This window comes from Salmo salar, chromosome ssa16 (assembly GCF_905237065.1).
Source record: "Salmo salar chromosome ssa16, Ssal_v3.1, whole genome shotgun sequence".
NCBI classification, from domain to species: domain Eukaryota; kingdom Metazoa; phylum Chordata; class Actinopteri; order Salmoniformes; family Salmonidae; genus Salmo; species Salmo salar.
In genome coordinates, this window is record NC_059457.1 from 76450073 (window position 1) to 76470935 (window position 20863).

General features: G+C 47.0%; 1 protein-coding gene across 12 annotated transcripts in view; it reads right to left on the reverse strand.

Annotated features, from left to right (window-relative positions):
• Nucleotides 1–640: 640 nt before the first annotated feature.
• The window catches only part of LOC106591349 (tensin), a 193409-nt gene continuing 173186 nt past the window's right edge, over nucleotides 641–20863 (reverse strand). For all 12 annotated transcript variants that reach the window (XM_045697912.1, XM_045697916.1, XM_045697914.1 and 9 more), the window contains 16 exons: nucleotides 14061–15704; nucleotides 12517–12600; nucleotides 11622–11803; nucleotides 10951–11104; nucleotides 9105–9194; nucleotides 8706–8735; nucleotides 8003–8075; nucleotides 7271–7887; nucleotides 6842–7057; nucleotides 6593–6688; nucleotides 6353–6502; nucleotides 6066–6098; nucleotides 4143–4311; nucleotides 3889–3957; nucleotides 3734–3763; nucleotides 641–3570 (listed from right to left, as the gene is read on the reverse strand). In XM_045697912.1, coding sequence (XP_045553868.1) covers nucleotides 3441–3570; nucleotides 3734–3763; nucleotides 3889–3957; nucleotides 4143–4311; nucleotides 6066–6098; nucleotides 6353–6502; nucleotides 6593–6688; nucleotides 6842–7057; nucleotides 7271–7887; nucleotides 8003–8075; nucleotides 8706–8735; nucleotides 9105–9194; nucleotides 10951–11104; nucleotides 11622–11803; nucleotides 12517–12600; nucleotides 14061–15704 — 3767 coding nt within the window. In that variant the 3' untranslated portion in view covers nucleotides 641–3440. The remainder of the gene's footprint in view (nucleotides 3571–3733; nucleotides 3764–3888; nucleotides 3958–4142; nucleotides 4312–6065; nucleotides 6099–6352; nucleotides 6503–6592; nucleotides 6689–6841; nucleotides 7058–7270; nucleotides 7888–8002; nucleotides 8076–8705; nucleotides 8736–9104; nucleotides 9195–10950; nucleotides 11105–11621; nucleotides 11804–12516; nucleotides 12601–14060; nucleotides 15705–20863) is intronic.

Below are 20863 nucleotides of genomic sequence, written 5' to 3' on the forward strand. Positions count from 1 at the left end.
TGTACTGTCGGGAGTACTGGAGGACTGGAGTTGGGAAACTGATCTAGGGAGCATTCGTAAATTCACTCTGGCTATCTACTCTGAATTTCAGAGCACTCTTGTCTGAATGTGCCAAAGCTCAGAATAACTGATGGATTTACGAACGCTCAACACCCATTGAATATGGCCGGTGTCAGTAAACATCGGCAAAAAAGCGTAATTCATTTGTTGCCAGCAGCACAGTTACAGTCAGCAACACTCTAGATAACATGAAAACAGCCTAACCAGCTTTGCTAGGGCGAGTAACATGGTCAGAGTGAGGTGTTCTCTCATTTATGCCTGGAAGTAGCTAGCATGCTAGCTAACTTTAGCCAGTGAGCCTGAGTGCTTGACTGCCGTTGTGTGGTCAGAACGCTCTCGGATCAACCCTACTTCTCGGCCAGAGCGTCCAGTGTGCGCTGTAAACACTCCGGGAGCGAAACTCTCAGAATTTATGAATGGACAATCTGACAACACTGAATTTACGAACGCCCAGAGCGCTCTCTGGCACTCCAGAGTGAATTTCTGAACGCACACCTAGATAGTCATAGCCATAAAGAGACACAGTTAATTAAGATGACTACACACAATGAGTGAGAAAATGAACGCTCAAACCACCGTATGTTTTACTGTAACGGATTTGTATTGCTTTAATGTTTTTTTTTTCTCCTCAGGAACAGGTAAGCCATGACAGTATAATGCAAATGAAGAAAAAAACACAAGACCCTTCTGTACATCCTTAGTAGTACATTCACACACTCATTAAGTCCCCTCTATACACTGAACTCCTCCACACACCTCCACACAAAAATACATTCCTTTTCCATTGGTTAACACTGACTGACAACCGCGGGGTCATGTAGCTTGAAATGTTGAGGACTTAAAAGAAAAAGAAAAAACATACCGGCAAATAAAGAATAAATAAGGAGAATAAATAAATCATGTTGCTTTTGAGAGGGCCACGGAGGGCCACAGAGGGCCACGGTTTGGACATCGGGGTGACTATAGCTAGACGTAGTAGCTCAAATAAAAGAGATTAGAAGAATTGTAGACAACATTTTGCCTTCAACACTGATATTCACATGAAATGATAAAAAGTAATTGTTTGCATCTCTGCATCTGTTGTATGGTTGTGGTATTCCATTGGTAAGTGCTTGGTATTTCTAAACGGGCTGACAATAGTCCCAACTCCATTCTGTTACAATGGAGAGGAAGAGAGAGAGAATAGGGAAGTTCATATATAATGGTGGTGTTAGCGGTATGTGGGTCTGCATATTTACTGGCAACAGAAGGAACATTTATGAATTCATTCAGCTTAGCATCACAGTTTCCTTGGAAAAAAGCCAAACATGTAGACACCATAGAAGTTATGTGTTTGAATCTTTGGCAAATCATAATGTCGTTATGATGGGGTGCACGTTGTTGTTTACATATTGCATTTAAGGTCGGCTTCTAAATGAAATGTTCTCATGCTTCCCTTATAAAAACATTTTCTTTCTTTTTTTTAAGAACATTTCATATTTTCATAATATGGTAAATCCATATTCAAGAGCTGACCCTAAAACTGGCAACAACATTTGCCATGTAACTGATATTATTCACTGTATTATGGCAGCGGTTAAGACGAACTTGAACATTATGTTGGTATACCACCCGGACGGTTTTGTCCATGCATTTTTCCTGTAAAAATCATATGCTTTCATCCCATACATGCCTAACCTCAATCTCTGAGAACGCGAAGAAGAAACATGACGAGCTACAACAAACATACATGTACTGAGTAATGTACACCATATATATCCAAAAGCCTTTCATTAGCCAAAATAAGTATTTTTTTCTCAATCCTTAAGGTAATCTTCTTTATGTAGACTGTACAATATATGTATATATGAGTTATCATGGAGGAACAAAGCAACAAAAATAAATATTTTTTTTTAGCTATGTCACCTTTCAAAGTAGTATATCTATATACATTTCATATCAATATTGTTTTTCCTTAGCTTATGGAAGATGGGTGAGTAGTGTGTATTTGAGAAGCAGGCATTTACACACAGTGTGACAACCTCTACGTTTGTCTAAAGGTATGTAGATGCGATCTGGTGAGAGGATAAATTCCCTTTTGGTTAAAAATGAAAGACAACCTTGCTTGATACAGTGAAACCCTGCTGCAAGATGGAACAAGAAAATAAAAAAAAATATCGCATCTCACCATCGAGTAACTACTTCAACAAAAGGCTGTCTACATGTTCTTTTTTCTTTTTAGGACTCTTTAGTAGAGTCCAAAAATGGTTTATAATATCATGCAGTCTCTAACAAGGCAAACAACCTCTGTTTTCTTGTCTTAGGGTTAAAGTCTTCATAGAACACAGCGTAGAATGGCCGTTTTGGTGATGTTGAACGTAGTTTAGAGGGAGGGGGGTGCAGTTGGACTAAAACATGCAGGACAGTGCCTAGGGCCCAGGGCTCAGACCAGTCCCTGGCGTTTGTTTCCAGTGTGTTCAGTAGCAGTGTCTGTGAGCAGCCAGCAGGTGAGGATCAGTCTGAGTCAAGCAGGATTGAGTTCAAACGTGGATAATTGGCACCACCGTGTGGACAGGAGGAGTGACAGCAGTAGATTTACCAGCTACCTTTCCACAGGCCAGAGTAATCCATCTCCCACATCTGAAATCAATCAGTGCGCTCCAGGATCGACTGGTCAAGTCTGGACCTAACATAAGCAATGTGTTTTATGAGAAGGTTGATCTGCTCTGTGAAGTTGAGAACAGTTTCTTTTTCTCGCTGTTGAGCCCTTTACAACATACAACACGCCTGGGAAATGTCCACTCGAGGGTTCACAAATGACTTTAGTGGACCAAGCTTAAAGATCGAGCTAACATGCAAAATGTCTTCTTAAATTTTCTTTAGTAAGAAGCCACTGAGGCAAACTATTTTTCTGAAGACAGAATAAAGTTCAAGAAGAAAGCATTCTTTCAGTTTTTGTCTGTTTCGTTTCAACAGTCCCATTGTAAAAAAAAAAAACGGAGAAAACCTACAACGCCTTAAACTGACCATCTAATAATGACATACTTGTTCTGAGTGCTACCTTTGGTAAATCAATCCGAAAACCTGATAAATGTCAGTGTCCTTTTCTCCCACTGATACTTAGTTTAGCACACAGCTTCTCCACTTAGACTTCCACAGTTACCTTGTGGAAGAAACCATCTTCCTCCACCAGCTCGAGCCACGTTATCACTGTCACCACTCCAGCCACAACTTCCTCTGACGCCATCTTGGATTACCTCCAAGTCCTTCAAACATCTCTCAGAATAAAACAAAGAGAACATATCTCAACAAAAAGAACAGAAGAAAATAATGAAACACAATCCAAAATGAAGAAAAAAAAAAATGGAAGAAAAAAAATGGCTGTCGGGGATTCGTTGGTTTCATCGCTTCATGACTTTGGAGACGAAGTTGACGATGGCTGAAGCAGGCTGGTCGGGGTCCAACTCGGCAAACAGGTGGCTGACGTTGTCCGTTGTGCTTCCTTGTTTACGTGCCACGAAACCAAACAGTCTGAAGTTTGAAGAGAAATAAAAGCCTGGTTTGAATATGTAGGAGATGGTTCATGATTTGATGTAGTTATTTCTAGGCCAATGTGGACCATGGGACTTATTTGTCCCATCTAGTTAATGACCTATTCTATGTATAATAGAGGGATTTGAGTTGTGAGACTTACTTCGCCGTTCCACCTCCTTCCTTGCTCCACCTGTGAAGACGAGATGTGACAAATTAATTTTGGAGGAACAATCAACAAATCTTCCCTATGTAGGCTACATTTGCACTATTTTCACTACTTTAGCACAGCAGAAAGATCTGGTCTCAAACACTTACTTCCTGTCCTGGGGGTCAATGTCACAGTAGGTGACAGTGTTGATTGGGTAGTGCCTTCGGAAGAAGACCCTAGGGCAGGAGAAAACTCAGAGTTAGTGTTGGAAATCTCAGAGTTTGTCACCAAGCTAGCTCAATTGAAGTAAAACTGTTTGACATACTAGTATAGCAGTCAGAATCAATGATTGAATAGCGACAGATTTCTATGGCTCTGACTGTGGGTGTAGGGTGCTCCTGTTTCCATGGTTACTACTCACTTCCTCTGGCTATCTGTGAGGGTGATGCCCTGCGACGACACTTTGAAGTGGACGGTTGTTGCCGCGGGCAACGGGTTGACGGCCACCGTTTTGCTGATTGCCTTGGCGACAGCCTGAGGACCGGTCAGAGACTCCATGTCCACAGAGCTGATGTAAAGAACATTGCATGCTGGGAGAGAACCAAAAAAATAAATGGTGCATAATCAGTCACTCCTCTCCACCCTCTCCGAGTTGGGCATCTCCGGCGCGGCCCACGCTTGGATTGCGTCCTACCTGACAGGTCGCTCCTACCAGGTGGCGTGGCGAGAATCTGTCTCCGCACCATGCGCTCTCACCACTGGTGTCCCCCAGGGCTCTGTTCTAGGCCCTCTCCTATTCTCGCTATACACCAAGTCACTTGGCTCTGTCATATCCTCACATGGTCTCTCCTATCATTGCTATGCAGACGACACACAATTAATCTTCTCCTTTCCCCCTTCTGATAACCAGGCGGCGAATCGCATCTCTGCATGTCTGTCAGACATATCAGTGTGGATGACGGATCACCACCTCAAGCTGAACCTCGGCAAGACGGAGCTGCTCTTCCTCCCGGGGAAGGACTGCCCGTTCCATGATCTCGCCATCACGGTTGACAACTCCCTTGTGTCCTCCTCCCAGAGTGCTAAGAACCTTGGCGTGATCCTGGACAACACCCTGTCGTTCTCCACTAACATCAAGGCGGTGACCCGATCCTGTAGGTTCATGCTCTACAACATTCGCAGAGTACGACCCTGCCTCACACAGGAAGCGGCGCAGGTCCTAATCCAGGCACTTGTCATCTCCCGTCTGGATTACTGCAACTCGCTGTTGGCTGGGCTCCCTGCCTGTGCCATTAAACCCCTACAACTCATCCAGAACGCCGCAGCCCGTCTGGTGTTCAACCTTCCCAAGTTCTCTCACGTCACCCCGCTCCTCCGCTCTCTCCACTGGCTTCCAGTTGAAGCTCGCATCCGCTACAAGACCATTGTGCGTTGCCTACGGAGCTGTGAAGGGAACGGCACCTCCATACCTTCAGGCTCTGATCAGGCCCTACACCCAAACAAGGGCACTGCGTTCATCCACCTCTGGCCTGCTGGCCCCCCTACCTCTGAGGAAGCACAGTTCCCGCTCAGCCCAGTCAAAACTGTTCACTGCTCTGGCACCCCAATGGTGGAACAAGCTCCCTCACGACGCCAGGACAGCGGAGTCAATCACCACCTTCCGGAGACACCTGAAACCCCACCTCTTTAAGGAATACCTAGGATAGGATAAAGTAATCCTTCTAAACCCCCCCCCCCCCCTTAAAAGATTTAGATGCACTATTGTAAAGTGGTTGTTCCACTGGATATCATAAGGTGAATGCACCAATTTGTAAGTCGCTCTGGATAAGAGCGTCTGCTAAATGACTTAAATGTAAATGTAATGTAATGTAAATGATGAAAATGAAGCAGTGAAGGAGTTCAACTACCAACAATTAGTGCAATCATTTAAACCTGTTGTGGATAAGTGTTGAAAAACAGATCGAGGCAACAGCTGGCTGTATATTAGTGGCTCCATATCTTCCTTTCTTCTCTGATCAGAATGCTCACTCCATGCATTTGTCGGTAGGTAGTGCCATGCTATGCTATCTCTACCAAAGAGAAGAGAACACACGTCCAATCCAGAAGACAAACCTCACAACAGCTGCCGTGCATAAGACCTGAAGAAGAGCGCTATAGAAACACACTTCACTCGTTTGAGTGACAACCATGACAAGCAAAGATGTGACTAAGGCAGGCATGGCATGGTAGTGAGAGGGAAGCTTCTGTGGTCACCAAGCAGAGCTGAAATATCAGTCTGGGGAGTGTGGGGACAAGGGGGTTAATAATGCCAAAATAGAACCCAAAAACACAGTCCAGTATTTACCATGGGCCTCCTCGGGGACTTGTTGCTGTGCTACTGCAACATAACAGGGTATCCGAGCATGAGAGGAGAAACAAAACCACTGTAGTACATGAAAACTATGTATTTGTGTAACTGCATAGTAATTACTTAGTAACTACAGTAGTAAAAGTAAAAAAGAATTTGGCCGATTATTATTCGATTGTTGTTATATGTATCTACTGTTGTAATAGATGGCTTGGAACGGAGATGGATTGATGATCAAATGAAAGAGAATGGGCTGAATAATGCAGGGTGCAGTTTGTCCTCACCTGCTCCTTGTTTCACCAGCTCGGCCACTGTGTCAGTGGGAGTGTCCAGCTCCAGGGCCTCCTCATTGGGATCTTTGCTGGGGATCATCAGCTTGCAGGGCAGTGCCAGAGGAGTCATCGAGTGTTGGTACACCAGGGCGGACAGACATCCTGCACACATACACATGATTAGCAAGTGTACTTACTTGCTGGAGGGCTAATGAACGAGTTCTATGTTGAATATGCATGTTTGGAACTCACCAAAGTAGGGTTCGTTGGGACAGCCCTTCAGGCGCACGCCTTTGGGGCTCGTCTCAATCAGGAAGTGCCTCACCAGCTCGCTCGTGATGTCACCAACTGACAAAAAGCAAAACAGTAAACACATCCTTTAATCAAAGGTCTCTGATCGAAGGTCTGTTTTTGCATTTTCACTCCTAATGATTAAGGTTGGGATTCGGGTTAGGGTGATCTGATCCTAGACCTGCGACTAAGATTAAAGATCTACTGTACCTTTCTTATTGGCCTGGGCGGTGGGAGGTGGGCAGGCCACCTTCATGGCCAGGCCGTAGGCCCCTCTGAAGGAGTGACTGTCCCTGATGACGAAGGCCCCTGGCTCCCTGTCTCTCAGCAGACTGATGGCCTGCTCTCTGGAGATGTCTGGCTTGTACCAGAACTTAGACGTGTCCTGGACAAACTTCACATTCAGCCTGATGTCTGGACTCTGGTCTGTAGAAGTAGTGACAATGGTCAAAGCAATGAAATAGGGATGATTCTGAGACTTTCATCCATCAAAATAAGCACTGATTGACTGTACAGTTTCTGCTGTGCATGATTGAGTATGACCTCTCACTTGGCTAGATCTGAATAGATTGAATAGTTATAAAGAACATGGCAGAGACTAGGGCTAGATGCTATTTAGGATTGGACCTCCTCTCTCACCGTAGATGGAGAATTTGGAGAGGTCGGGTAGGGTGTGAGAGGTGGACACACTGGGCGTGCTGCCTCCACTGGGTAAGGTGGGTGTGGTGGTCTTCCCATCCAGAGTCCCATATGACAGCCCCCCATTGGACCTCTCTCCACTGGGCATCCGCCTCTTCTCTGGAAGCATCGGCTGGGGCGACACTGGGAAGGAGGGCGTGGGTGGTGCCCCCTGTCTGTCATCAGGCGTAGTGTGGCCACTGGCCATCGGGTGGCGCCCCATCAAAGGGCTAGGAGGTACGGCGGCGGTTCTGGAGCCTCTTGCGGGGATCACAGGGCTGCCGGGGACTTGCACCCTGTTTCCATTGGGCGGTGTGGGGTGACGAGCCAGACCCGGGCTGGCCTGGTTGGCCAGGCGGCGCTGGAGGGCGGGGCTTGGTGGGGTGTTGGTGGCCACCGTGCGGTGAAGTGTGTTGGGGCTTCCGGGGACGGTGTGGAGGGGGCCCACAACGCTGACCTGGGATCCCTCAGGGGAGTGGGGGCCGTAGTACGGAGCGGGGGTGTGCTGGGCGCTCTCCAAGGGGCGAGAGTGGAAGCCGGAGTCAGCCTGGAGCCGAATGGAGGAAGTCATCCTCATGCTGCAGAGAGAGGGAAACACTGAGCTGTAACCAAGGACTGTCTTTACTCCTCTTAATTCAAGAGTTCCCCCTCGGTTCTCCAAACTCTGTGCCTCAGGAACAGTACAGTACTCACCCGTCTGGGCTGTGGATGGGACTACTGGAAGATATAGGATCATTAAAGGGGTGTCCACCATAACCATGGCCGTCTGTAGTGAAAACACACACACATATATTATTATTACACAGTTATTGGCAGGCTAAACAGGAAGTCAAAGGGATGCTGTTATGAGGGGGCCGACAGAAATGAAACCTGGTGAGGTCATTCCCAAAACGGTAAAAAAAGAAAAGAAACATCCTGAGGGAGACTCAAAGTGGGATAAACACAGATGCAAAGTTGAGAGATGGAGGCATTAAACAGGCCCACTCAACAGGCTAACAACCAAATATAGACATGATACCTAACCTACTGTAACCTTACCTCCCACCTTAACAAATTCCTTACTTTAACCTGAACTTTTTCTTCACCTTTCAGAAACTTCTGGGCTGGCCAAAACAATTGGGACGCATTGGGCACCCAATGACATTCGAGAAGAGGCAGGACTTAACCCCTGATAGCCAATCAAAACAGAATGTTTGCAGTTGCAGCCTGTATAGTGGGACTGTGTTATTCCTCTAGAAACAAACAACAGAAGGTAGAGCAAAACCGAGACGCCATAACAAGATCCTCCGGTCAAAACGGGGAGTTTGCAAACATGGCCGAACACAAAGGATTATGGGTACTCTGTGTGACGGGGATGAGAGGTTGATGCCACGTGTTGCCATAGAAACGCCCTTACCTTGCTCCTCATCGCTTACAGATTCACAGTCTGACAGAACAGAAAGAATAAGTAGAAGAAGAAACAGTCGGTGATTGAGGGAGAGGTGAGAAAAAGAGGAGGAGGAAACCATTGAAAGAGAAGCAAGAGACCAAAGTTTGCAGGTGTGTAGAAGCAATTGGGGGACTAAGAAAACCTAGATGGGAAAAGGTTGTGTGTGTGTTTGTGTTCTGATCTGATCCACCATGGATTGTTTGTGTGTGTGTGTGTGTGTGTGTGTGTGTGTGTGTATGTGTGTGTTTGTTTGTGTGTGTGTGTGTGTGTGTGTGTGTGTGTGTGTGTGTGTGTGTGTGTGTGTGTGTGTGTGTGTGTGTGTGTGTGTGTTTGTTTGTGTGTGTGTGTGTGTGTGTGTGTTCTGACCTGATCCACCATGGAGAATGTCTGCTGGATGGTGGGGCTTCAGTCCTAAAGCAGAGAGAGGGGTTTTGGCCAAGCCTGGAGGAGAACGGGCTAGAGAGAGCGAGAGAAACAGAGAGAGAGAGAGAGAGAAACAGAGAGAGAGCGAGAGAGAGCGAGAAAAACAGAACGAGAGAAACAGAGAGAGAGAGAAACAGAAAGAGAGAGAGCGAGAAAGAGGGCGAGAGCGAGAAACAAAAATAGAGAGAGAGAGCGAGAGCGAGAAAGAGGGCGAGAAACGGAAAGAGAGAGAGAGAGAGCGAGAGCGAGAAAGAGGGCGAGAGCGAGAAAGAGATAGATAGATAGAAAGTGCGGTAGAGGGAGAAAGAAAGAGAGAGAGAGAAATGATAGATAACGAGAGAAAGAGAGAGACCAAACCAAACTGTAAGTGTTAAGCCTACAGAAGATCTGAGCTGAATACGTAGTGTCAGATCCAAACAACCAACAAACTACAACAACAGGACAACCAGGATGGTGAATGGAGACACAGTACAACGTGCCCTGGCCATGCAAGAGTTGGGACACGGCATGCAGAAAGCAAACCAACACAGAACAGTTCACTGAGGGACTGGTGACACGGAGAGGGAACCAATGGCATCCTGAACAGTACATCTAGTAACTACATAGTAGTACTGTATATCCAAGGAGACAGACACAATGACTACATGCCAGGATTGGGGTCCAATCCATTTTTTTTATTCAGTCAATTCATGAAGTGAATTGAAATTCCATCAGTTTGCCAGCGGTGGAAAACGGTTTGGCTAGGGTTGGCGTGGTGGACTGGACACTGAGCAGTAATCTGAAAATTACATGCATCCTCCACTTACCAAAGAATCCCACATCAATTCTTTGTCTGTCTGTTTGAAAGATAGTGCCTCCAGAGAGGGCAGGCAGGGGCCAGAGCAGGGGTATGGGGCAGGGTAAAGGGGGTAGACAGAGGGGGGTATCTGGGGGTCTCTGGGGGCTCAAAGCGGGTCCTTACTTCAACTACAGTGTGGCGGTGACCACTGCAGGAATAGGGAGCCCTAACCCTGGTTGGTCCCAAATAAGTCCAAAAGCAGTCTGTCTATTGAAATGATCATGTGTCAAGCATTAAGATAAATACAGATAGATACAGTATTTATCTCTATGGTATCTCTACGGTGCCAAGAAGCAATCTACTGTCTAACCTGACATGATTTATAGGTCATAGGTTAAGTGTTGAAACTAAAATACATTATTATCTTCCATCTATTCCTGTGTGGCTCAGTTGGTAGAGCATGTAACTTGCCAGGGTTGTGGGTTTGACTCCCACAGAGGAACAGTATGAAAAAGTTAAAAGATTTCTGCATTCACTACTGTAAGTCGCTCTGGATAAGTGTGCCCGCTAAATGATTAAAATGTCATTTTTCATTTTTATTCCCAGTCTCTCTCATAATTTCTTTCACAGAGGGAATTAGTATTAGTTTACCAGTGAATAATCTCTACATGAGAAAGAAAGGTGTTATTGAATTAATTTAGGAAACCCACCAATCAAAACACCAACAACTGAAAATTACAGTAACAGCAGTGACTTTCTCTGGCCCTGTCCAAATAATGTTAGAACGCATCGTTCCTCCCTTATAAGAAGGCAGTAAAGAAGGATGCATAAAAGCATTGGAACTGGGCCCCCTTCTACAACCACTTATTGTGCATCACTTTAGGCTACAACTGCAAGTATGAAAGATACCACATACTTAACGTTTATTGCAGTCGTATAATTCTGATTGACTAACTGTGGCGATGGAGTAAGGTCTACTGGCGCCCTCTGTCTGCAGGGAGGTGAACTTACACATGTTGAAGTAAGGGGTCTGAGGTGAGACAGGGAAGGTAGGGGTCAGTGGGTGGGCCTCACCACCACTGCTGAACATAGGACTGACAGCAGCCCGACCGTCAGCATCATCATCCCCATCCCCATACGCCTCGCGGTAGCTGTGCATGGGGCCCTGGAAGGAGGGGACACATCACACACGCAACACACACACACACACACACACACACACAACACACGACATAACACACGCCCACCCACAGAAACAGAAGGAGCCAGAAAATACACACGGACAAGGACAATACACACATAGAGGTAATGCAAACAGGCACAGACAGGAAATACACACATGAGGACAGAAAATAACACACAGATACAAATACGGACAGAGGTAGCGACACATAACAAACACACACACACACACACACACCAACACAAAGTCCACATAGACACACACAGCACGCCCACACACACACACACACACACACACACACACACACACACACACACACACACACACACACACACACACACACACACACACACACACACACACACACACACACACAGACATGGTTACTCTCACAGTGAAACAATGAACTATTCAATGAATGGAAGAACATTTTAAGCTGATAAAGACTAAAGAGAGAGAGAGCTTGCTGCCTGTGGCTGGATAGGGGTATGTACTCTACCTCTCTGGGTCTTCCTCCAGGGTTGAGGATGTGGAAGTCTGACGAGTGGACAGGGGAGCGCACCGGCGCCCCCGTGTGGGCTGGAGGGTCCTCATTGCCACTCTGGTAGTGCCCCTCGCTTGTGGTCCGACGGCGAACGGTCTCCTGAGCCTCCTCCGGCGTCATCCCACGGGAACGCATCCCTGGAACGCCAACAACAGCGTCAGGAATCCCCAAAGGCTTTCCTTCAGTTTCAGGAATGTATTTAGGAAGAACGATAACTTTAGGGTGGATCTAAAATGTGGATCTGGAAATACGTTTTAGAGTGTATGTACACTGTACATTCCAGGTTTCATACATCATTCCAACCTTAAAATAAGTGATTTGCTTATTTTAAGAGGAATGTTGTCACGAGAGAGAGGGAGCAAGTGAGAGAGAGGGAACAAGTGAGAGAGAGAGAGAGAGAGAGAGAGAGAGAGAGGGAGCAAGTGAGAAAGAGAGAGAGAGAGAGAGAGAGAGAGAGAGAGAGAGAGAGAGAGAGAGAGAGGGAGCAAGTGAGAGAGAGAGGGAACAAGTGAAGAGAGAGAGAGAGAGAGAGAGAGAGAGAGAGAGAGAGCAAGTGAGAGAGAGGGAACAAGTGAGAGAGAGAGAGAGAGAGAGAGAGAGAGAGAGAGAGAGGGAGCAAGTGAGAGAGAGAGAGAGAGAGAGAGAGAGAGAGGGAACAAGTGGAGAGAGAGAGAGAGAGAGAGAGAGAGAGAGAGAGAGGGAGCAAGTGAGAGAGAGAGAGAGAGAGAGAGAGGGAGCAAGTGAGAGAGAGGGAACAAGTGAGAGAGAGAGAGAGAGAGGGAGAGAGAGAGAGAGAGAGAGGGAGCAAGTGAGAGAGAGAGAGAGAGAGAGAGAGAGAGAGAGGACAAACCAGAGAAAGAATAAGAGCGATTGCGGTCAGATTGTGGCGTAGTGGAAATGCTTTCGTTGATGCCCTGAATACGAGCGTTGTACTCTGCTCACAGTGGGGGTGGTGGATAGGAGGCAGAGGAGGAGGTGGAGGAGGAGGAGGAAGAGAAGGAGGAGGAAGGAGGTGCAGAGGCAGATGCAATGGCGTGAAGGGTGGTCCAACAGAGCAGAAGAATGGATGGACAGAACAAGACAGAAACAGAAAAAGACAGAGAGAAAAAATGAACAAAGGAAAAGGAACATTTTATTCTGTGAAGTCATTAACAAACAGAAGAAAGATGGAAGTTAAAATTAGATATGAGAGAAATTAGAGCAGGGATAGAACCAAAATGTGCACTTTCTGGAATCCCCCAGAAATGGATTGAGAAACACTGCTTCACCATACATCAGTATTATGTTATGTTTCATGTTCTGTGTGGACCCCGGGAAGACTAGCTTCTGCTTTCACAACAGCTAATGATCCTAATAAAATACCAAACACCAAACCAACATCCGCAGTAGAAAGACAAAGGCAACTACCAAATAAGCCCACTTGGTGGTATCTGTGAGAACCATACCATACGCTTCCATATGTGGCGAGACGTGAATGTGGAAAATGCATGGTAGCTGAGAACGCAACCAGCATGTCTATTCTTACCACCTTATATCTCATCTCCATGGTGTCCAACTCTCCCCTTGCTGTAGGACACAGCTCAGAGCTCACCGTAGGTTTTCACACCATATCTGTCCTGCACAACGAAGACTTTCTATGTAGCTAGCTCAATGCCATGATGATTCCACCTATTACCAAGGTTAGACAAAGCTGGGGACATGAAACAGTAGCTTCTATTTCCAATCTAGAATGAGATATATTAGAGTACATGTAAACAGTGCACATCACTGAATAAGCCAGTGGTGATAGAATGCCGTTGATATACTGCATTAGACTATGACTGTGCTTCTTATAGTTCACAGCATGTTCTGGAACAAAGCGTTCATTGTGAATCTGCAGCGGAGACTGTAAGGATGACAGTCAAAACAAGGTCCTTCGCGACTATCCCTGCTAATTAATGTTTGGTAACAGTTATAAGGTGTTATGATGCAGTAGCGGCAGGTAGCCTAGTGGTTAGAGCGGTGGGCCAGTAACCGTAAGGTTGCTGAATCAAATCCCTGAGCTGACAAGGTAAAAATCTGTCGTTCTGCCCTTGAGCAAGGCAGTTAACCCACTGTTCCCTTAGTGCCGAAGACGTGGATGTGGATTAAGACAGCCCCCCCACCTCTCTGATTCAGAGGGGTTGGGTTAAATGCGGGAGACACATTTCAGTTGTACAACTTTCCTAATGCATTATAATACTTGTCATAAGCACATATGACATCATTATAATGTATTTTTGCTAATATGTATTGTGACAGCGAATACCTCTGCTTTTGAAAATGGCATAATGAAACATGAAATATGAAAATGAAAGAAAATTGTGAAACTAAACAGGGATATTCAATCGTATCCTCAATCCGGTAGTGACTTACCAGCGATGCGTTGAGCCACCAGGCCCTCCAGGTTGAGGTTCTCCTCCTCAGGTTCTGGCTCCTTGAGAAGGGGGGAAGAGTTGGGGAGGGGGGAGGAGGAGGTGCTGTAGCCATGATAGGGAGACCCTCCCTTGCGGTCTGGGGAGCGGGACACCACCGTCCCACCTGGGTACGAGTTCAGGGGCTTCATCTGGAGCTGTCCGAAGGTGGGGGAGGAGTCAGAGGGGTAGAGGGGGGCACCAGGCCCCTGGGCTGGGCGCGTGTGGTAGGGCTCGGGGGGGTGTATGGGAGTGGTGTTGGTGTGGGGCTGGTACGAGGCAGACCTCGAGGGGGAGTACGACAGGGGAGACTCAGCCACAGGACTCTGGACGGGCGATGTTGAAACCCGGCCAGCCGTCGACCTCAGAGGCTGTCCGAAGGCATTGTAGTTAATGTTATAGCCGTGGATGGCTGAGTCCGCCTGGTAGGACGGCCTGGCCAGAGATTGGGAGAAGGGGATCTGGGCTGGCCCTCCTACACTGTTCTCACCAGAGGGGGCGCTGTAGGACTTGGGCACCTGTCCTGTGTGTGGGTCCAGATCCAGCATCAGCATGTCGAGGGCTTCGATCGACTGCTCTATGTCGTGCTGAGAGGCGGTGGGGGGGAAGTGGGGCAGACTGTGGGTGCTCTGTAAGGGAGGACCGAACGGGTCGTCTGGCAGACTGTACTGGTGCCATGCGTTCAGCCCCCTCTGGACTGCCTCCCTGCTACTGGTGCTCCTCTCAGGGGCCCTGGGCAACTTGGGGCCTCCAGGCTCGGGGGTCCCGAAGGACTGGGAATGCTGCATACTCCCATTCTGGTAACTGTTAGGAGAGTACTCCTCCTCCTGGGGCGAACTGGAGTCCATGATCCGCTCCTGTGCCGACGTAGAAGTCCGTACCCGGTGCACCGGCATCTCCCGTAGCTTCTCTAGGTATGGCCCGTCGTTCTGCCTGTTGATGGGTATCTGTGACTGGTAGTACAGCTCTGCGGGCGTGGCCTGGCCCTCCAATGACGACAGTGTTCCCAGACTGTCCACGCTGTTACCCTCCTGACTGATGTGCAGCTCGTCGTCCAAGATGTCCGTCTCGCGCTCTTCGGCGGAGGGGGCTGCAATGAGCCGTGTATGCCCGCTGACGTGCACCTGGGCTGGGACAAGGTGGCGTACTACCCCCCCGGGGCTGGTGGAGGTAGCCAGGTAAGCCTGGCGGTGGAGCATGGGGGCCTCAAGGCCACTCAGAAGCTGGTCCAACTCTCTCTTCTCCTGGGGACTGAGAGGGGGATGACTGGGCGTGTTGTGGTTCTGGTTGGTGTTCACCGCTCCATGCAGCAACAGACTGTGGTCATCGGTGCGATCGGTTTTGACGGATGCTGTCGAGTTCCCAGAGTCGCTGCTGACCGACAGGGCGTGGTCAACCGCGGGCAGGGAGGCGTGGCCCACTACCGGGAGGGTGCGGTCAGAACTTGGGAGGGTGTGGTCAGGGTGTTGGGGGGTGTGGTCTGCGTTGGTTAGGGGGTGGTCGAGGACGGGAAGGCCGTTGATTGTGACCACTCCATCGAGGGACTCTTTCTTGTGGATTCGGGCATACAGGCTGCCGTCGAGGGGGCCTTGGGTGTGAACAACGTCTGAAAGAGAGAAGAAGAATACATGCTATAAAAAGGTGCGCAAACAAAGAGGAGAAAGAAACACATTTCTGATTTTCAAAACTCCTCACAAATGACCCAACATCACAGTCACTTTTAAACCACAGGGACTTGTGCCTGACTCCTAACTGTTTCCTGGGACTGGACCACGACAGCTAGTCCCCCATGGAAAAGAGAATTCACTCCATCCTCCAAGGAGGCAACTTAATGGAAGCTTAAGTCAACACAGCATATTTTTTATCTAATACAGTAGTGTTGAGTGCATATATGTATATACATACACATCCAGGCCTTCCAGCCCTAAACACATGGAGCCTCCAGCACACCATAACAGCCCTGGCTCTGGCTCTGTCTCTGGTCTAGTATAAGTACATTAGGGGTCCAAGCATCCCAGTCCAGGACCTGTCATGATGCGTCAGGCAGCACAACCCTACATGGCGTGACAGGGACCCCCGCACCACCGTCTGTGGAACATCTCCTAGACACAGTGCACAAACTCGCCATGGCAACGACAGAATTACCACATCAGAATTCCCAGATTCTTCACTATCAGAATCTACAGTATGTGAGAGCACCAGAATTCCTATGTTATACATACACTGTATGTCATTTCACATGTCCTGTGTCTTATCAATATCAATATCATCAGCACATATCATTTGCTGAGGTGATTTTGTCACTGAGTAACTGTTTTTATGCATCAATGTCGTAACAGCATGCTGTGTAAAATCCTCAGATGTTCTCCCATGCAGATGGTTTGGTTTCATCACTCTTGATTTAAGGCCAGCATTTCCGCTAATAGCCACCTCTCAACTTTGGCAGGAGTCCCTGGCAACCTCCAGCACCCATTTCCTGGACCAATCACTCCACCAACCAATTCCTCAACATCTGGTCTCACAACAGCTCGAAACTTGAACATGTCTGATGATGAAGGATGGCATAAGATCAAGAAGCATATTTCAAAAACTATGAGGCCCAATTTCAGACCAGATACTCAGGTTCATTTTGATTACAATACCTTGCATCATCTTTGTTCTCCAATAAACTTCTCCAGAATATTTTCACACACAAACACACACATAATACACACACAAACACCCCCCACCCCTCACCCATCTCAAAAAGACCCTTCTCTTTCAACAGCTGCTTAGAGGAACATGTGAAATCGGGTCACCGGGAGCAGCTTCTGAACATCAGCACAGTGTTAGTTGGTGGGGGGTTCCACAGTGACACATGGAGAGGTTCTCTGACCACAGCTATTTACGAGGCCATGTCAACAACGCTACAGTAGCAGAACGAGAGAGAGGGGGAGAGAGAGAGGAGAGAGAAAGAGAAGAGAGAGAGAGAGAGAGCTACCCTTGCTTACCCACCAGAACAAACTGTTCCATATTTTTGTAGGGAACTTCTAGTGCTCCTGATATTGCTCGCAAAATACTTCCCAGTCCAGAACAGTTAAGATTGATAACCTACTTCAAGCCAAGTCCAGTTCTGAATCAACTCCATTGGAATCTTTTCTTACCTGGAGCTAGATTTCTTCTCTTCCTCCTTCCTTTCTGTGTTTTCTTTCCGTTAGATAGATTAAATAGAGTAGCCCTTTGCCATCACACTTGGTTTGGTTGAGATGAAGGGGAGACATCCTTCACTAGGTTATGATTCAACTGAGTTGGCATAGCCTTCCCCTCCCTCTCTCATTGGTTGGGAGGAGACAGAGATGTGCCATCCTTCCCCTATCGATGTTGGGACTGGGTGAGGTGGGGTGGAGCTAGCCCATTCCCTGGGGCGTTGAACTATGAGTTGGTAGCTGTGAGCTGGTCCAGTGGAATCTGTCAGTTCCTTCCTGGCATTGGGAGTTTCCTAAAACTACAACACCCACGCAGCTAACCACCCTGAGCCCTGGCCCGGACCCACTCCTACACAGTGACATCACTCACACTGGGGTTTCCCTGGCCTCTCTCTCTCTCTAGTAATCTATCTGTCTCTATGTCTCTCTCTCTCTCTCACACACACACACACACACACACACACACACACACACACACACACACACACACACGCACATTCCTGTGTGTCTAAGTTGAAAGCAACAGCAGAATTGTGGTGAGGTGGGCTTTCTCTATTATTAAAAACAAAGAATATGTAAAGATGTGTGAGTTTTGATGTATGGGAGAGTTCACCGCCATCACTGGGATACGTTGATGATGGATGTATGTCGTGTTTAGAATCAACAAATTCCTGCTCAGCTGGGTGTGAGCATTGCTGGGGTGGGTTTAAGTATAGAGTCACTGGCCTTAAAAAACACAGGGACCATTTTTAGTATAGTAAGTCGTTGCTGATCCACCATAAAGCTTCTTAGTATGCTAGCCAGGCGATAGTTGTGGCTTTGAAACAAAGACCAAGCCATAAATCTCCTCCAACATGAATCTGACCGGCAGGAATAGTTAGTTAGGGTAGTCAGCTAAAGTAGATGCCATTCCCCTAAGACTACACTGAGATGAGGTACACTGTTTGTCCATTAGCTGAATTTAGGCCTACAGTTACTATCAGTGATGAGATAGACATTTCTGCTGAGTGGGTCACAAATAGGACAGAGTTGACAGGACAGAGTTGACAGGCTCATATATAGACATAGTTTGGGGCTAACCTGAGAGATGGACATCATTAGCCTTCCATTCATGTATCATTCAATTGACTTAGCCAATGGTTCCTCAGAGGCCTTGTGGAGTGCGAGGCTCGTAAGACACGGGCATGCACGCACACACATACAGTGCCTTCGGAAAGTATTCAGACCCCTTGACTTTTTCCACATTTTGTTACATTACAGCCTTATTCTACAATTGATTATATAAATAAAAATCCTTAGCAATCTACACATAATACCCCATAATAACAAAGTGAAAACTGTTTTTTAGACATTTTTGCCAATTTATAAAATATTAAAAACAGAAATACCTTATTTACATTGTTCAGACCCTTTGCTATGAGACTCGAAATTGAGCTCAGGCGCATCCTGTTTCCATTGACCATTCTTGAGATGTTTCTACAACTTGATTGGAGTCCACCTGTGGGAAATTCAATTGATTGGACATGATTTGGAAAGGCACACACCTGTCTATATAAGGTCCCACAGTTGACAGTGCATGTCAAAAACCAAGCCATGAGGTCAAAGGAATTGTCCATAGAGCTCAGACATATTGTGCCGAGGCACAGATCTAGGGAAGGGTACCAAAAAATGTCTGCAGAATTGAAGGTCCCCAAGAACACAGTGGCCTCCATCATTCTTAAATGGAAGAAGTTTGGACACACCAAGACTGAGCAATCGGGGGAGAAGTGCCTTGTTCAGGGAGATGACCAAGAACCCGATGGTCACTCTGACAGAGCTCCAGAGTTCCTCTGTGGAGATGGGAGAACCTTCCAGAAAAATCATATCTGCAGCACTCCACCAATCGGGCCTTTATGGTAGAGTGGCCAGACGGAAGCCACTCCTCAGTAAAAAGCACATGACAGACCACTTGGAATTTTCCAAAAGGCACCTAAAGACTCTCAGACCATGAGAAACAAGATTCTCTGGTCTGATGAAACCAAGATCGAACTCTTTGGCCTGAATGCAAAGCGTCACGTCTGGAGGAAACCTGGCACCATCCCTACGGTGAAGCATGGTGGTGGCAGCATCATGCTGTCGGGATGTTTTTCAGCAGCAGGGCCTGGGAGAGTAATAGTAGTCAGAATCAAGGCAAAGATGAACTGAGCAAAGTACAGAGAGATCCTTGATGAAAACCTACTCAAGAGCGCTCAGGACCTCAGACTGGGGCAAAGGTTCACGTTCCAACAGGACAACGACCCTAAGCACACAGCCAAGACAACGCAGGAGTGGCTTTGGGACAAGTCTTTGAATGCCCTTGAGTGGCCCAGCCAGAACCCGGACTTGAACCCAATCGAACATCTCTGCAGCGACGCTCCCCATCCAACCTGACAGAGCTTGAGAGGATATGCAGAGAGGAATGGGAGAAACTTCCCAAATTCAGGTGTGCCAAGCTTGTAGCTTCCTACCCAAGAAGAGGCTGTAATCGCTGCCCAAGGTGCTTCAACAAACTACTAAGTAAAGGGTTTGAATGCTTATGTAGATGTGATTTTTTAGTTTTGCAAACATTTCTAAAAACCTGTTTTTGCTTTGTCATTATGGAGTATTGTGTGTAGATTGATGAGGGAAAAACACAATTTAATCAATTTTAGAATAAGGCTGTAATGTAACAAAATGTTGAATAAGTCAAGTGGTCTGAATACTTTCCGAATACACTCTATACACACACACTTAATCCCCCCCGACACACACTCTCTCCCCCGACACACAAACAGCACCTGCCTTTTCCTCTTTTTCTCCCATGGTGATGTGTTCCGCTGTGAAAGCGTGTGTAAGCACGATGCCACAGTGTGTCTCATTCACACATGACCCGTTGGGAAGCCATTAACGTGCCGTTAAAACAGCCCGGCTCATAACACCTGTGGACTAATGGTTTATTTGATATAGACAATGCTTCACAGCTACTGTTATTACCCTATCAAATGTGCTACTCACATCAGCTACTTCATGGAACAATCGCTTTACTGTTTACATAGATTTCCCTTGAAACACATGTAATAATGATCCCAGAATAATTGTTGAGTATAGAATGTTGTCCTATTATATTGAGGCAGTGCCAGCCTAGCAAAAATCCACCTGTTGTAGTTTTTTCATTTATGCACAACTGTCTCCCGTGGTCAGATTCTATGTGTACTGTAGACCGAAGGTTAATCATACAGCTGACCAAATTATACAAGATTTTACTTCTGGGTTAACTGAGATTAATGCACAACCAATGTCCCCAAATGATTTGCCTCAGAGTCTGGTCACTCAGGTCTATATGTTAATACCCAGGAAACACAAACTAGCTTCATATCGCTAAGCTAACTAGTACAACCTACAATGTCCCTGCCACACATAGTCCAGGACCAATTAACAAAGAAATCAATAAGTAACTCCTAGACAAGCTAGCATCGCAGCTAGCCTAGCAGGCTAACCACAGGATGGCTGGGTTGGGTTTGGCAGTGTCATTGGGTCACAGTGTCTGTGTCTAAGGGTTTGGACCAGGGCCACTGTCTGTCTG